The sequence below is a fragment of the Macrobrachium nipponense genome, chromosome 21 (assembly GCF_015104395.2).
Source record: "Macrobrachium nipponense isolate FS-2020 chromosome 21, ASM1510439v2, whole genome shotgun sequence".
In the NCBI taxonomy this organism is placed as follows: domain Eukaryota; kingdom Metazoa; phylum Arthropoda; class Malacostraca; order Decapoda; family Palaemonidae; genus Macrobrachium; species Macrobrachium nipponense.
In genome coordinates this window covers 18,852,220-18,869,479 of record NC_087212.1, presented here as the reverse complement: position 1 = coordinate 18,869,479, position 17,260 = coordinate 18,852,220, and the positions used below count along the sequence as shown (strand labels likewise).

The following is a 17,260-nucleotide window of genomic DNA, read 5'->3' as shown; positions in this document are numbered from 1 at the left end:
TATATCTATATAATATATATATATATATATATATATATATATTTATTTTGGGCTGTTGCCTTGTATGATAAGGCGCCCTATGAGGTAATGTTAGACTTGCGATAATCTTACGCTAAGTCGGTTGGTGTAATGAAAGTAAACACTTGGTGACAGATTCCAAGCTTTATTCAACACATTACCAAACTACCACATCTGTAACAGAAAAACAGACAATAACTATCAATATTCATGCACACATGAACACAAGCACGTAACTTATGACAATCATGCTACAAAACATTAACATTAGAAAACAACATAAAGAAATAGTTTGATAGCTAGGACCTACCACAAATAATAATACTACATTCTCCCCTCCTAGAAAATTTCACTGTTAAACTAAACAAATGTATTGGTTTAATCCCATCCGTAGCGATCAGGAGGTCTTGACACACGAGTGGATCTTCTTAGCTCAGTGGGCTCACTGGGCACATGAGAATCACGGCTATCATTAGTTTGTGAACTGTCATGAGTTTGTGCATCCTGCACTTCAGGTGTAACATGAGTTTGTGCATCCTGCACTCCAAGTGTATTTGGGGACTCCATCTTTCTTAACGATTCAACCTGGTGTACAGGAATCATTGCACCCTCAGGACTTGGAGCTAAGTCACGAGTAGATACAGTTGATTCTCTTCCGTCTGGATATTTGACATTTGCATACATTGGGTTTGCATTCATGAGTTGAACCTGATCAGTTAACGGTTCATGTTTGCTAGACCTAACATGTCGTCGCAATAGTACGGGTCCAGGAGTCAAAAGCCATGATGGTAATGTATTTCCAAGACTAGAGCGTCACTGAAACCTAAAGAAACGTTCATGAGGGGTTTCATTGGTTGCTGTACATAAGAGCGACCTAACTGAATGCAAAACCTCAGGAAGTACTATCTCCCAGTGTTGAGTCTTCAAGTTACGAGTTTCAAGTATTAAAAGAATAGATTTCCAAATAATACCATTGTATCTCTCAACCTGGCCGTTCCCCATCGGATGATAAGGTGTTGTTTTGCTTGTTGCAACCCCTTTCTGAGAAAGGTACATTTTCAGTTCCTGGGACATGAAAGAAGGACCTTGATCTGAATGAATAAAACTAGGCATTCCACAAAGGCTAAAGATAGATTCAAGACATTTGATCACTGTTTTAGAATGTATGTTTGGACAGGGAAACACAAAGGGGAAACGTGAATACTCGTCAATAACCGTAAGAATGTACTTGTTGTTCGTGGTAGAGGGCAGAGGCCCCTTGAAATCAATACTAAGACGTTCCATTGGCTGGGTGGCCTTTATGAGGACTCCTTTTCCTGGATGATGGAATTGCGGTTTTTGTTGTGCACAGATTTTACAAGAAGCACACACTCTTTTCACGTCATCTGTTGAAAAGGGGAGGTTTTTAGATCGCACAAAGTGCAAAAGACGAGTGACCCCAGGATGGCAGAGGTTCTCATGGATGTCAGTGAGATTCGACATTAAAGAAATAGAACAACAATAGGCACGAGTCAGGGTGTCCAGTGCAATATTCTGTTTCCCAGGACGATACTGTATGGTATAGCTGTACGATGCCAGCTCCAACCTCCACTCTTGTATCTTGTTATTCTTTATTTTAGTTCTCTTCCTGCTGTCTAACATGAACATCACGGATCGCTGATCAGTAATCAGAGTAAAATGTCGTCTCGCTAAGAAATGGCTCCACTTGCGAACAGCTTCAATAATAGCGGTAGCCTCCTTTTCCACTGCTGGATAATGCAACTCACTACCCTGGAGCGTTCTTGACATGAAAGCTACCGGCCGGTCACCCTGGTTTAAGACTGCTGAAACAGCAACTTCCGAAGCATCACACTCCACAACAAAGGGAAGGCTCTCATCCACAGACCGTAGTGAAACATCCATAAGTTGTTTTTTTAAGGAGTTAAAAGCAGCTAGTGCTGGCTCACTCAGTGGAAAAGTTTTTGTGTTCACTAAGGGATGAATCATATCAGAAAAACGAGGGATCCATTTGGCATAATATGCAAACAACCCTTGAGCTCTTCGCAGAGACCCCATATTTGTGGGAGGCGGTAATTCTTGAAGGGGACGTAATCTGTCAGGGTCAGGCTTTATCACATTATTACCGACACAATACCCTAGAACATTGATTGTAGGAACAGACACAACCGATTTCACTTCATTTAGGGTGATCTTCCGTTTCTGAACCACATCCAAGAACTTTTGAACGTTTTCATCATGTTCAGCCTGAGTTAATCCACCTACAGTAATATTATCTAGATATGGAAAAGTATCTTTGAGGTTCTCATCTTCAACTAGTTTGTCCATAGCTCTTTGGAAAGCAGCTACACCATTCGTGACACCAAATGGAATCCTACAAAACTGAAACAATTTCCCTGCACCCTCAAAAGCAGTGTACTTCCTCTCACTCTCTTTAATGCTGATTTGGTGATATGCACTCTTTAAGTCAAATGTGGAGAACACCTTATATTTTGCAAGGTCATGCACCATATCCTCTATCCTTGGGAGGGGGTATGCATCTAGTTCTGTGTATTGGTTAATGGTCTGGGAATAATCAATGCAAAGTCTCTTTTTGTGCCTGCCAAGTGGATCTTTGGACTACTACAACCTGTGCTTCCAAGGGGATATACTTGGCTCAATGATACCTTCAGATAGTAAATGTGATATCTGGTCTTTTACAAACAGCTGGTCATCCTGGCTATAGCGTCTAGATTTAACTGCAATGGGTTTACACTGTTGAGGCAAGTTTGGAAACAATGACGGTTCATCGATATCAGCTGTTACTAATACACAGACAGGTTTGGCTCCAGTTATCTTTAAACTTGGTTTGTTCCCTCCATATTGAAAAGTTACACTCTTGTGTTGCTTTTGAAAGTCATAACCTAAGATAACATCACAACACAAATCCTTCAGGACCCGGAGCTGGATACAAGGATATCTCTGATCAAGGTGCACTAAGTCTGCTGTAACAAACCCAGGGGAACTAGCATTTAAAGATTTTGATGCCATTGAGACTGCTGTACCTACAGGAACTATTGTCAAATTTAGTTTCTGTGCTACTTCCTCACGTATAAAACTATCTGAACTACAAGAATCAATTAGTGCCTTCAATGAATGGCCATTTACAGTAATGTTTGTAGCTGCATGTGAAAGATTCTTTGGATACGTGGCAGCTATTGTAAGCAAAGTGGGATTATACAATGCAGCAGTAGTACTACCTGAAGCCATTGATTTACAGACTTTTGCAAAATGACCTGTTTTACCACATTTGTTACATTTAACAGTACGTGCAGGACAACTCACTCTACCTGTACTGTGGAGTGCATTACCACAAAAATAGCATTTCCTCTTAGATAAGTAAGCAGCAGCAACAGCTGAATCTCCAGGTGAACTTCTTTCTGCTTCTTCTTTTGTTGGCTGCTGCTGCTGGTCACCTCTGGGCTGTGCCTGCCACTCTGGAACTAAAGCAGCAGTATGAGGAATGGGTGGAGATGCATACGCGTCGGCACTACGCTGGGCAAGATCCAACGTACGAGCTTGACTGTGTGCAGCCTCCAGGTTCAGTGACTTATTTTCTAGTAGGCGCTGACGAATAAATGCTGAGGCAATACCATTGATAAATGCATCACGTACTAGCTCCTGCCGATATTGCTCAGCTGTGACTGCCTGGAAGTTACAATCCTTGCTTAGCTTATGTAGCTCCCTCAGAAATTCATCAAGGGATTCTCCTGACTGCTGTCGTCGTGTCGCCAAAACATGCCTAGCAAAAACTTCATTCGGCAACTTGACATAAGCACTCTCCAGTTTGGCGATTGCACTCTCAAAAGTACTACAGTCTTCAATGAGTTCATACACACTCGGGGACACACAATTCACTAATGCCCTCAACTTGTCTGGTGCAGCATCCTCACTTTTCTTCTATGAAGTTGGTGAATGTTTTATGCCATGCTTCCACTCTTTGGCTGCAGTGGGCGAGCTTGGGATCTGTGTCCAGTCTGGACGGCTTCAGCAGCTTGGCCATGATAGGTAGTGTGTTGAATAAATTGTAATGAAAGTAAACACTTGGTGACAGATTCCAAGCTTTATTCAACACATTACCAAACTACCACATCTGTAACAGAAAAACAGACAATAACTATCAATATTCATGCACACATGAACACAAGCACATAACTTATGACAATCATGCTACAAAACATTAACATTAGAAAACAACATAAAGAAATAGTTTGATAGCTAGGACCTACCACAAATAATAATACTACAGTTGGTATTGCACTTCCATCTTCAATGGAGTGTCTTGGGGTTTGTAGATCACTTACGAAGTCGGGATTATCTTCTTGTTTATGACGACGATGTGTTAAACTCATGGTGAGGAGGTTCTTGTAGAAAACACGAAGTATAAAAATATATATATTCTTCTGAAGTTTTACATGCTGAAGATCAGATATGATTGTACAAGTCTTCTAATAACGATAGCTTGATCGCTTCTGCCAATGATGATGGCTACTTCTATTCTCTCTACATGATAAAGCTTAGGTAAAGAGATACAGGTCTTCTAATGACGATAGCTAACTCTGTTCTGCCCTGTTCTACATCTCTGTTACAAGTTATGAAGGAAGCAGATAGTAGCTCGAACATATGAACATACTATCAGATGACATAGTTACATACGAACACACAATCAAATAAGACACGCTACAGATCATGTAGGCCGTTTGAATTATAGGTCGCGGTAGTTGTCTCAAGCAGGGAGCTTGGACTAATGTTTATAAACAATTGAATGACTACAGGTGACGGCATGTTATCTTAGCCTACTTTTATTGTATACGTCATCTTTAGCGTCTCTAGTCTGATCACATTCCTGCAAGCAATCTGGTTGACCTCTTTAGTTTTAGTCTTTTATATATATGGACTAACATTCCATATTTTTATTATGTAAACACTTACATTAGCTCGGTCAGCTACCAAAACCAACTACTGAATATTACTCAAACTTGACTTGCATTTGACTCATAGGAGTGTGATACAGACACTATGTGAATATATATATATAAGTAAATAAAAATTCATTGTGTACATGAATTGATTCAAGTAATAAAATATAAAACAATGATATTGGTAAATAATAGTGATCACGTGATATATAATGATACAGTTTTTTTCACTTCATCTCATTAAGATACATATGCTACAGAAAATACTAATGTACTCTGATAATTGCATAGAATGAAGATTAACATGATAAAAATCTTATTTTAACTGATAAAAAATTTCATATATGAATTGATAAAAATTATTAATGTTTATGCTAACTGTTATATATCTGATTCATTAATCCATATACTAACTCATATATAACTGCAGATATTGGTAAGATAAAAGGTAACAGATTGATTATAGGCTACCTGATTTGTTTATACATATGTATATGGATTCATAAAATTATGATTAATATATGTGCACTTTAAATAGATTCCTATTGCGTACACGCAAAGATATATTTCGATTCCGTTATTTATGATCATTTATATATAGATTCCTAGTGCGTACACGCAAAAAAATATATTTCGATTCTGTTATTTATGATCATTTATATATATAGGATACATGACCGAGGTTATACTACTTCACATTTAACTAGCTTTCGAACAACTTTTCGTCCATTACACAGTTCCAGACAACCACCTATAGCCAAATGAAACGGCCAATTCCACAGGGTTAAAACAATGGGGAAAACATTTTGCCCTGGCGGGTCCAACGTTCTATTTTGGCGCTCATACTTATTCTCTGCATCCTAAGCTACACGATTACGTTCGCGATGAATAAAACCATCCCAGCACGAGTCCTTCGCCAGCAAAGTAGAGTTGAATATCCTTCGGGTCGTAATTTGTCGGAAGTATGTCCCTTTTGTAGTCGATTCCGACAGCCGCCGGAGCGTTCCGCATTAAAACGAGATTAACGACGGGATACGGGTGTCGGTCGAAGAAGTCCATGATGGTGCTTATTCCTTTCACATTGTAGGCGGTCGTTACTCGACTGCCGTCGTCCGCAGCGACGAACGATTTTTTGAAGTTGCGATGTGAAACTCTCGTACTGCAGGATACTGTAACAGGTTCCATTAATCAGCCTGCAAGTGAAATTATACTTGTCACAAGGGCAAAGTAAATTCAGACGACATCCAAATACAGGGGAGGGGAGAGAGCCATTTAGACCAGACTTAACCCACATGAATTCGCTGATATTTTGGAATTCAAAAGAGTCCGCTGTACAAACTTTTTTATCCATGGCATTAACAATGAGTGAACCTATCCAGGTCTATGATGACTGTAAAAATATCCATAATTATAAAAAATAAACAGATATCAATACGAATCCCAAAGAAAATTCGATATTACTGGTAGTAAATTACTAGACAAAGAAGTGGAAAACGGAGCTATTTGTAAGATTGCCAGGCAACATAAGAGTCAAAGAGAATATTAATCATGATTCTGTATTTCTCTATGCTAACTGAAATTAAGTTGTGATAAAATCTGATCCTATGTGCCCTAACAAAAGTTTCATATTCAATTTTCTCGCGCGCATCCTCTGAGGTTAATTTTTAAAAACTTTATTAATAGGTAGGAGATGCAACGAAAAAAACCCACTATGTAACTAATTTCTAAATAAACTTTGGGTTTTTCAAGAAAATGTGACATTTTCCCATGAATGTTTTACTTGAATTGTAATAGGCTAATGTTGCAAGTAAATATTTCATATACATATCTTGATACTTCTAAATGTCTATGAGGTTCATAAAAAATTAATTCATTTTCTTGTTATAGAAATTCTATTTGCTTATTTTGTTTATTAATTTTAAAATGATTGCAACTCCTTAGTTGCATTGCGCATACGGATAGACACGTCTGCCTTGCCCATGAGAAGTTCGGGCTAAGCATTCCTTTCTCCAGTCAATCTGCTTTGCAAGCGCGAGATGAAGCCTGTGCAAGCAGATATTTGAGGTTAAAGGAATCAATGCTGATACGGCAATGATGACGTCGTCACTTGGCAGGAGATTGCTCTCAGCCAGCTAAGAGTTACGTTACTTGCTGTAATAAATACGACTTTAGGATAAATTTTTTGTTTTTTAATATTCGACCCACATGAGAAGAATGTCTGAAAAAAAAACAGTACCAAAATTGAACAATATATTAGTTTCATGTTGGAAATCTGCATAATTGTAATTATGTTAAATTAAATATTCCTTATTCAAACTAATGAAAAAGGTTTCCATACAAATTCTATATATATTATTAGCCCTGTGTAAGATTCATATAGGATTATTCCATAGATAACATTTTCACTTCTAGACTTCCTGACTTTAAAATCTCTTTTATTTTATTTTATTTTATTTATTTATTTATTTATTTATTATTATTTTTTTTTTTTCATTGACTACGAATATAAATCACCAGGACAGACAATATGTCAGTAGGTTTTGGATATGTGTTTAAACTTTTAGCTTATTTGTCATTACTAAAGCGTTAAGTTAGAGTTCAAATCTTTACGCATATATATTTGGATATTTAATTAACCTATGGTTACGTTTTGCTTATTGATTTTATCGTGATTCCTTTTTTATTATAATTTGTAACCCTTCCGACTTCTTACGGAGTGTATTATATTGACTCCACTTGTATCCATATTTATTTATTTATTTTTTTTTTTAATTTATTTATTTATATATTTCTTTTATATATATTTGATAAATTAATGGTTGGCTTGAATATGTGGAAAAGTGTTCTAGCGGCGTACCGTATAAGGCTACTTGCGGTATCAAGATATGAATGATAAAGGTATTTAAAACCGCGAGAACCGCTATAATCCAGTTCGGATCCAATATCACGAGTTGTAACTCATAAGACATTGACACTTTTTTATTTATCCGTTATTCTGCCAAACCGATTGACTCTGGGCGATAAAATATATTATTGGTTTTCTTAATGGATAGGAATTCACACAACGTGTTAAGGAGATTATTATTGATTTACACCACCCGAGTCACAGATTATTATGTGTTGAATTCCATGTTTACTGATTTAGCACTCATAAATATTCCTAGCACACTCAATTGCGGTGTTTGTTTTTAGTGCTATTAATTCTATATAACGCGTCAAGGGGAACTATTAACACTAAGAAGTGTTTATTTGCTCTGTCAGACTCGTAACTTTGTTAATAATTCTACGTATATTCTTTCAAGGATTGATTTGGCACGGGATAGGCCCTTAAACTGACAGGTGTCTTAGTGTATCCCTTGTTTTCATGACATGTGTTACAATCAGATATGTGCTTTTTATATCTGTAAGCATTGTAGGCCAGTAAAACAGTGATTTGGCTTTCTGTGACATAGTAGGGAACCCTGGATGACGGAATGCAACCAGTTAAGGACGATTGGTATAGAAGAGATTATTATTACTACCTGGTCGTTAGTCATCTGCTGTGTTCTTCGGGTTTTCCTCGTCACGGACCTACATATAATATTACATTTGATTACATTATTCTGATACACATACTTTAAATATACTTTTGCTTTAGGGTTTTCTGCTAAGTGTTTATGCTTCGAAGTTTTTGTTATGTTGCTTAGCCGCTGACCCTGTTTCCGTTCGAAGTGTTTATTGTTTGGTGTTTATTGCTGCTGACTCTGTTTCCGTTCAAAGTGTTTATTGTTTTGGTTATGTCTGTTGACTCTTGCTTTGTTCAGTTTGTAACAGTTCTGCGCTCCAACCCAGATATTCAATGCTCGCGATCTCTTGGGTTAAGGAATTTTCTTGTTTAGATACGGTTTTAACAATAGGCACGGATGTTTCTATATCTTTTAGTCCAATTAATGGTTCTTTGCTGTATGGTGCGGGATTGTGGGATAATGCGTCAGCTATGATATTTGCTTTCCCAGGTAGATATCTTATCTTGGCTCCAAAGACCTGAATGATCATTTGTCACCGAGTTCCTTTTGGACTGTGATTAAAGCCTTTGAAAAACTCGGTAAAGGACTCATGTTCAGTAAGGACTTTATCAGGATAGCCATAGATTATGAACTTAAAATGTACTAGTGAGTTAAAGATACCTAGCCCTTCCTTGCCTATTACTGCATATTTACTTTCAGAGGGCTTTAGTTTACGTGAATAAAAAGCTATAGGAAAGAACTGTTTATCATATTACTGAAGTAATACCCTCTTACCCCTTGATCTGAGGCGTCTGTTGCAAAAAAAAAAATTCCTTATTTAAATCAGGGATTTTTAAGTTAGGTGAGCTGCATTATTCCGTTTATAAGATATCGAACGCCTGTTGATGCTTTTTAGACCATAATAAATCTACGCTCTTCTTCGTAAGATCTGTTAAAGAAGCTGTCATGATTGAAGAGTTACATATTTACATACGATTGTAATACCCACTAAAGCGCGAAAGTGCTGTATCCCCCTTTTACGTTAATAGGTACCGGAAAGTTATAAATAGCCGACACCTTACCATGGACTACTTTAAGACCTTGACTAGACACATAAAACCTAGATAAACATGTTCGGTTTTTAAAAACTCACATTTAGATATTTTACTCTGAGATTATTTGTCTTTGTCTCTGTAGCACTAGCTCTAGTTTATGTGAATGTACTTCTAAGGTATTAGAAAAGATTACAAGATCATCCATATAGGCATGTAGGGTATCCCCTAAAAGTCTCCAAACACTATATTGTAATTGGGGCGCAACGTAAGCCGGAGGCATACGTAAAAATTGATAATGTCCCCTGAGTGTGCTGAAAATGGTGTATGAGGTACAATCACTTAGGTAATGGTATCTGGTAAAAGCTTTTAAGTAAGTCCAAGCTGGTGAAAAATTTATTCTAACCTTGTTTAAGCGACAGAAATCTACGCAGATACGCCAAGTCCGATCTTTTATGGCATGACGTTTGAGGGAAAAATTATATGGGCTTATTTGATTTCCTAATGACTCCTATTACTAACATTTTTCAACTGCGTCATTTACCTCTATTTTGAAATTTCATTGGGGTTCTACACGAAGGTACGTATATAGCTTTATGTTTGTCCTTAGACCGTATTTTGTTTTCAATGACATCCGTTTTTTTTTTCTCCCAGAGATCACTCGCTAGTGGAGAAACTTCCTGGTATTCAGGTAAAAGATAAAAAAAATTTCTGCTGAATCACCTCTGCTTGAATGACTTTACGGATATTACTTTAGATAGAGTATAAGGGAGATTCATCTACGACTGATTGGGCGTGATTAAAAATTAGCAACAATAAAAAAAAAATGCGATATTTATATGTATAGGTTTTTGTGGATTACTATATTAACTTGTTGCTGCTAGTCAACCGTGTCTAGGGCTTTGTTCGCGGAAATCGTTATATTTCAGAGTGTCGGGAAGGATTAAAATTTCATTTCCCAGCAAAGTCTTTTTACACGCACTAAGACATTCGAGGGTGCATGCTTCTCGAGATTTTGCGTGCAAACTACGACTGCGGTTGTGGGAGAATTCTGTTGGGTCATTTGAACAATGTTACGATTTATGAGACAAATGTATAGTTCCTCTATATAAGTTATTATTTGATTAACCGTCTCTTTTTTGTTCAAACGGATTTTAATATGTTTGAAGGTTTACAGGATTTTCCTTTGATAAACACGCCTTATTTTGCAGGATGTAAGATAACATTTTGTATACCCCTAGATGGATCTTACAATTACACTAGATACAGATCAATGTTTTTTTATAACTATAGAGGTATCTGTAAACGCTCGCTTATCCGGACTTCTCATTAGGGAAGTTCGAACAACAGACGGTGAGTCCGTAAATACAGGATATTACGTGTACTAAAGGAATAAACAAGATATTCTAATTTTTACGGCGCGTACAGTCGGGCTTTATCCACCACTACTTATAATAACTTACGTATTAAAAAAAAACGAAAACCTGCTCTGATTACTTTATACGGTCGTGTGTTTCATAGGAAAAATCCTTTTTTAATTCAAAAGATATTGGCATGTATGAACCAACATCGCTTTTCCCCACTCTGCTAGAGTCGCTTATTGTGTGGAATTTGCTATGCTTTGAACACTTCGGCAGTTTTGACTGACCTTGACCGCTTGACTAGGTGACACAGTCACCAAGTTTGCTTGTTTGATTCTGAACGGGCTACTGTTTCTATTTCTTTTTGTAATAATTAGGATCCTTCTCTTTATTACCATCGGCAACGTATTGTGTGTTTTTAGCATTATGTTGCTGGTTACGTATAAAGCAATGAATGACGAACTATTAGGAACTGAGCGATTACTATTAAGACAAGTTATCACTACTGCATTCAATATTAACTGTTTGTACTTCATTCTTTGCTAAAATTTGAAATAGTGAGGGATCCTGGTCAGCGCATTTAGCCTGATGAAAGTTTTTTACAGACATGTTATTCCTTGCAATCCAGCCATATTTTAAAAGTTAAGTTGAGTCATTGAGGTTCGATATTTTATATAACTCAAAAAACTCAAGGCTAAAACTGCGATCGGGACTTTGCAAAGGAGCATTTATTGTCATGGCCCGAAATAGTGTTACCTCTAATGTATCTAGATTTGTACGGGTGTTCCACTTGTTTTTGTGTGTTTTCTAATCACTACGGTGCTTAACGACCCTATCCATGCATCTGTATAAATACAGACGTCCACTGCGTAAACGCATGTTCACTGTTTAATATGATTTGTTACATAAGGGATTAATAATCACCCAAAATGATAAAATTAACATAGTATATGATTATGATATTTCAGTAGAACTTCTAGAAACAGACACTCAAAGATAAAAAACTCGCAGTAGCGAAATCTCAATGATGTAGATAATTTCTGTAAAAAAGTAAGATTAAGAATGTCTCGTAACTTCAGCCACAGGAATAACGAAATTCGACCTGCAAAGGAAACACTCAAAGTTACTCCAAATGAATAAAAAATTGTACTTAGCTTGTTTTTGTGGGAAGTCACGGTGTTCCGATAACGACACACGGCCTTGGTCCTCCTTCTCTATTTAGCGGATGACCTGGTTTGGCTTCAGTTTCCCCCGTGCGCGTTGTTTCGATGATTCGAGCCCTTGAAAGATCCGATGCTGCAGACGCGTTCGGTTTGTTTCTTGAAGTGCCGGAAACGCTCACTAACGATGTTTTCTTGAATGATTCTAATGAGAGACGAAGCTTGCGTTGCCGTAGGAAAAAGACACGTCGGTTTTGTTTCTTGAAGTTATTCACTAAACGATGATACTAAGTTGCTTGAAGAACCTCTTGCTTTTCGTCGTCGGTGAAGTTGTTTTCTGAAGTCGCTCACTAAACGATGATACTAGGTTGCTTGAAGAATCTGCTGCTTTCGTCGTCGTTGACTTCATGATTTATTATTCTGTTTTATCTTCGGAGAAGTTGTAGAGTCCTTCTGGTACGCTTGCCACCACTTTTAGGGCTGTTGCCTTGTATGATAAGGCGCCCTATGAGGTAATGTTAGACTTGCGATAATCTTACGCTAAGTCGGTTGGTATTGCACTTCCATCTTCAATGGAGTGTCTTGGGGTTTGTAGATCACTTACGAAGTCGGGATTATCTTCTTGTTTATGACGACGATGTGTTAAACTCATGGTGAGGAGGTTCTTGTAGAAAACACGAAGTATAAAAATATATATATTCTTCTGAAGTTTTACATGCTGAAGATCAGATATGATTGTACAAGTCTTCTAATAACGATAGCTTGATCGCTTCTGCCAATGATGATGGCTACTTCTGTTCTCTCTACATGATAAAGCTTAGGTAAAGAGATACAGGTCTTCTAATGACGATAGCTAACTCTGTTCTGCCCTGTTCTACATCTGTTACAAGTTATGAAGGAAGCAGATAGTAGCTCGAACATATGAACATACTATCAGATGACATAGTTACATACGAACACACAATCAAATGAGACACGCTACAGATCACGTGGGCCGTTTGAATTATAGGTCGCGGTAGTTGTCTCAAGCAGGGAGCTTGGATTAATGTTTATAAACAATTGAATGACTACAGGTGACGGCATGTTATCTTAGCCTACTTTTATTGTATACGTCATCTTTAGCGTCTCTAGTCTGATCACATTCCTGCAAGCAATCTGGTTGACCTCTTTAGTTTTAGTCTTTTATATATATGGACTAACATTCCATATTTTTATTATGTAAACACTTACATATATCATATATGATATATGCGTGAATAGACTTTAACTATATGTATATATATATTATATATTATATAATTATATATATATATATATATATATATATATATATATATATATATATATAGTATATATATATATATATATATATATATATATATAATAAGGTTTTTGCCCCGAAGGAAAAAATGAAAAAAGCGAAATAGCCAAGTACTTTCGGTCCTATTCGGACCCTTTACTGAGGCAAACTGATATGCTATTTAAGAATAGTCCCGTAACAAATAACAGCATTTGCAAAATTCCTTGTAAGGATTGCCCATTGTTTTACATTGGTCAGTCTAGTAAAAATTTATGTGTTCGGATTAAGCAGCATATGTATTCAGTTAGAACAGCCCAGACTTCAAATGCACTGTTTATCCATCTGAGTGAAAAATCTCATTGTATTAATTGGGGTGATACCTCGGTAATTGCTAGATCTAATGATTATGTTTCAAGAAATTTACTGGAATCGGCAATTATACAAATCACTAATAAAAACAACCTAAATCTTAGTCTGGGAATGTTTCATTTGGACCCATATATTTGTAAGATGTTTATGAAGGACCTCAAAATAAATGAACAACTAATAAATTAGTCCCACATGTATATAGTTATTATTTCTTTCTCTCTCCCTGTCTCTCTCTGGTTCGATATTCTCTCTCCCTCTTTCTCTTGCTCGATATATATATATTTATATTTTCTTTCGTCTTTTCATTAATAATAATTTTTGTTGGGAAAATTTGTGTAAAAATTCGTGATATTAAATTGTATATGCTCCCGTGTTTTTTTCAAAATGTACTGTTTTCTGGAAGAATCACTTCTTTACTGCGTGTATCCTTCAAGGTGTGGCTAGCCTCTGGCGACGACTCCTTCCTGTAGAGTGAAAATTGCCCTTATGGCTAATCTGGTAGCGTCAGTTTGTATATTAAGCCTTCTTTTGACTGTGTTGCTCTTTGTAAAATCAGTTTGCCTCGGTAAAGGGTCCGAATAGGACCGAAAGTACTTGGCTTTTTCGCTTTTTTCAATTTTTCCTTCGTGGCAAAAACCTTTATTTATACATAGCATCACGTTTTATATACTTCGTGATCAAGTTATTCATATATAATAATTATATAATATATATATATTTATATTATATATAAAAATTATATAATATATATATAGTATACTATATATTATATATATATATATTATATAATATATATATATATAAGAAATAATAAATATATATATATTTTTTTTTTTATCAAATTCATCATAAAATGCACTTTTTGTGATAAAAATATTAAAAAAACCAAGTATGAAAATTTTTAGTGGTTTTACTTGAGTTTTAACTAACAAAATAGGCTGTTTTTAGACACCAAAACACATTTATATATATTATATATAAATATAACTAATATATATATATATATAATATATATATATATATATATATATATATATATATATATATATATATACATATATATATGATATATATATATATGATATATCTATATATATATATATATATATATATATATATATATATATATATAATATATATATATATATATATATATATAATATATATATATAATATATTATATATATATATATATATAGATATATATAATATATATATAATATATATACACACACACACACACACACACAACACAAATATATATATATATATATATATATATATATATATATATATTAATATATATAATATATATATAGCACACACACACACAAATATATATATATATATAATATATATATATTATATATATATATATATATAATATATACATATATATATATATAATATATATAATATATATAATACTATATATAATATATAACATATATATACATAATATACATATATTACATAATATACATATACAATATACTACATAATTATACAACTTACATAATAATTTAATAATAATATAATATAAATATATATATATATATATAATATATATATATATATATATAATATATATATATTAATTATATATATATAATATATTATATAATATTATATATATTTATATATATATAATATATATATATATATAACTTAATATATATGCATTTAATTATATATATATAATTATATATATATATATACATAGACTTAATTATAAATTTATATATATATGTATATATATTATTGTATATATATATGTATATAATATATATAAAATATATATATTATATATATTATATATAATATATTATAATTTAACTTGAAGATTGTGTTTTGGTGTCTGAGTATATAGTTCATAGACCATATAAAAGTACTGAAAATCTGGATACTTTTTTTTTTCATAGCTGAAAACACACGTGTCACGATGTGGCTACCGCTCACCCCCTCCGAGCAGATTGAGGGTTTGCCAAGTACATCACGTATGCCGAAATGGACACGTCAAAATTGCTACTTTTGGCTGTAATCACATTGCTTATGTTGAAAGAGCATTATGACTCTCCTACGTTGAGAGAGCTCTCGGGTACATTGGCATAACATGGAGACATTTTACAGTTGTCCAACAACAATGTGCAGCACATAGTTGTTGCAATCACTTGTCGGACATCATGAAAATCGGCGACTATGTGAGCACACAAAGATTTGAGAGTAATTAAGTCGTAATTCAGCTTTTACAACATATATGGCCTCGAATTGCTGATGTGTGATGCGGCCTTTAAAACAAATTGGTTATCAGCACTCCGCCAAGAACCGAACCCCTGCCGATAGCCGGGGACTGCCTGTATTCTCACATATTCACGACAAAGTTTGCGTATGTTGTAATATGTCTGATTGTGTATCAGGTAAGTCGTAATTGCCTTTATGTTAGTCACCGTCCCCAAAAAACCATTAAAAGAGGGTGTGGCCTAGATCATTGGCAACATATGTCTATAACTACGTACGTCGTGAGTCTCATTTCAACGTACGTAATGCTGTCATAATTGTACGCTGCGTACGTCATATTGTTGTAAGCAGCTGATTTTTCTTTTTTTTCTGTAGCCCAAGGTCTGCGACTGCCTGTGACCGACACAAAAACAAGCCATTACAACAGTTGCGGGCTCAAATCACCGGTGTCCGATCTGGCCTCAAGTCCCTTTTCATAGTGATAACCTGTCTTTATAGAGACTGGACAAACCACTGAGGGTAAGGTTTGAAACTTGTTGGGCCTTGCTCGGCAACTTTAAGTACTCCACAGTTTTATTGTGGGGAGTCATGTCAACAAACTCCATCATCCATGAAATTTTCAGGAGTAGAATTTTCCAGAATCTTGATAATTTTTAAGTCTTCATTATAAACAGTTTTAACTGAAAAAAAAGGGGGCCTGACTGCAATTTGTTAAGCCAGCATGAGGTGCAAGGCTTCCATACCCTTGATGTACAACATTATCAGAACACTGGGACATTGCTTCTTGGCTGTCATCCAGCATGTACCCAGCTAAGGCAACTGATCAAGGATGTGGGTTAAGGAATTGTAATTGAGAAGTCTCTGCTGTCTGCTTTGTATATAAATTTTCATGGAGTTTTTATGAATCTTATTATATTAATAACTGACATTTAATCATTTCTTCATATAATGATGCATTTCTTGCTGCTTTTGACACATTTTAGGGTCATTAATCATCCACGTAGGAATCCAGCTTTGTACTGAAACAACTTGCCTTATTGTAGTCACCTCCTTCCATACATGATATTTTTGTTCTGTTGAGTAATGAGATGGTCACATTCACTAGTGTCTGGCAATCTTTATACTTCATCCTGACTGTTGTAATCCAGCAAGTCGTCAATATAATAAAAATTCTGCCTCTTCCAAGGCCAATCATTTTGAAGGAAAATGATCTCCTCTTCCTTCTCTTCATTGTTAGCACTTTTGTTCTATTAACAGTTTAACCATGGCTTATATTTTCACAAGGTACAGTGCTGTAATCACCACTACAGTTCTTCTGCAAC

At 35.2% G+C, this 17,260-nt stretch overlaps 1 protein-coding gene across 1 annotated transcript; it reads right to left on the bottom strand.

Annotated features, from left to right (window-relative positions):
* Nucleotides 1-2,637: 2,637 nt before the first annotated feature.
* Nucleotides 2,638-16,740, bottom strand: LOC135197423 (uncharacterized). Its single transcript, XM_064224494.1, has 3 exons — nt 16,682-16,740; nt 4,135-4,147; nt 2,638-3,954 (listed from the first exon to the last, which is right to left on the bottom strand). The coding sequence occupies exons 1-3, from the start codon at nt 16,738-16,740 to the stop codon at nt 2,638-2,640; spliced, it is 1,389 nt and encodes a 462-aa protein (XP_064080564.1).
* Between the last annotated feature and the right edge of the window lie 520 nt (nt 16,741-17,260).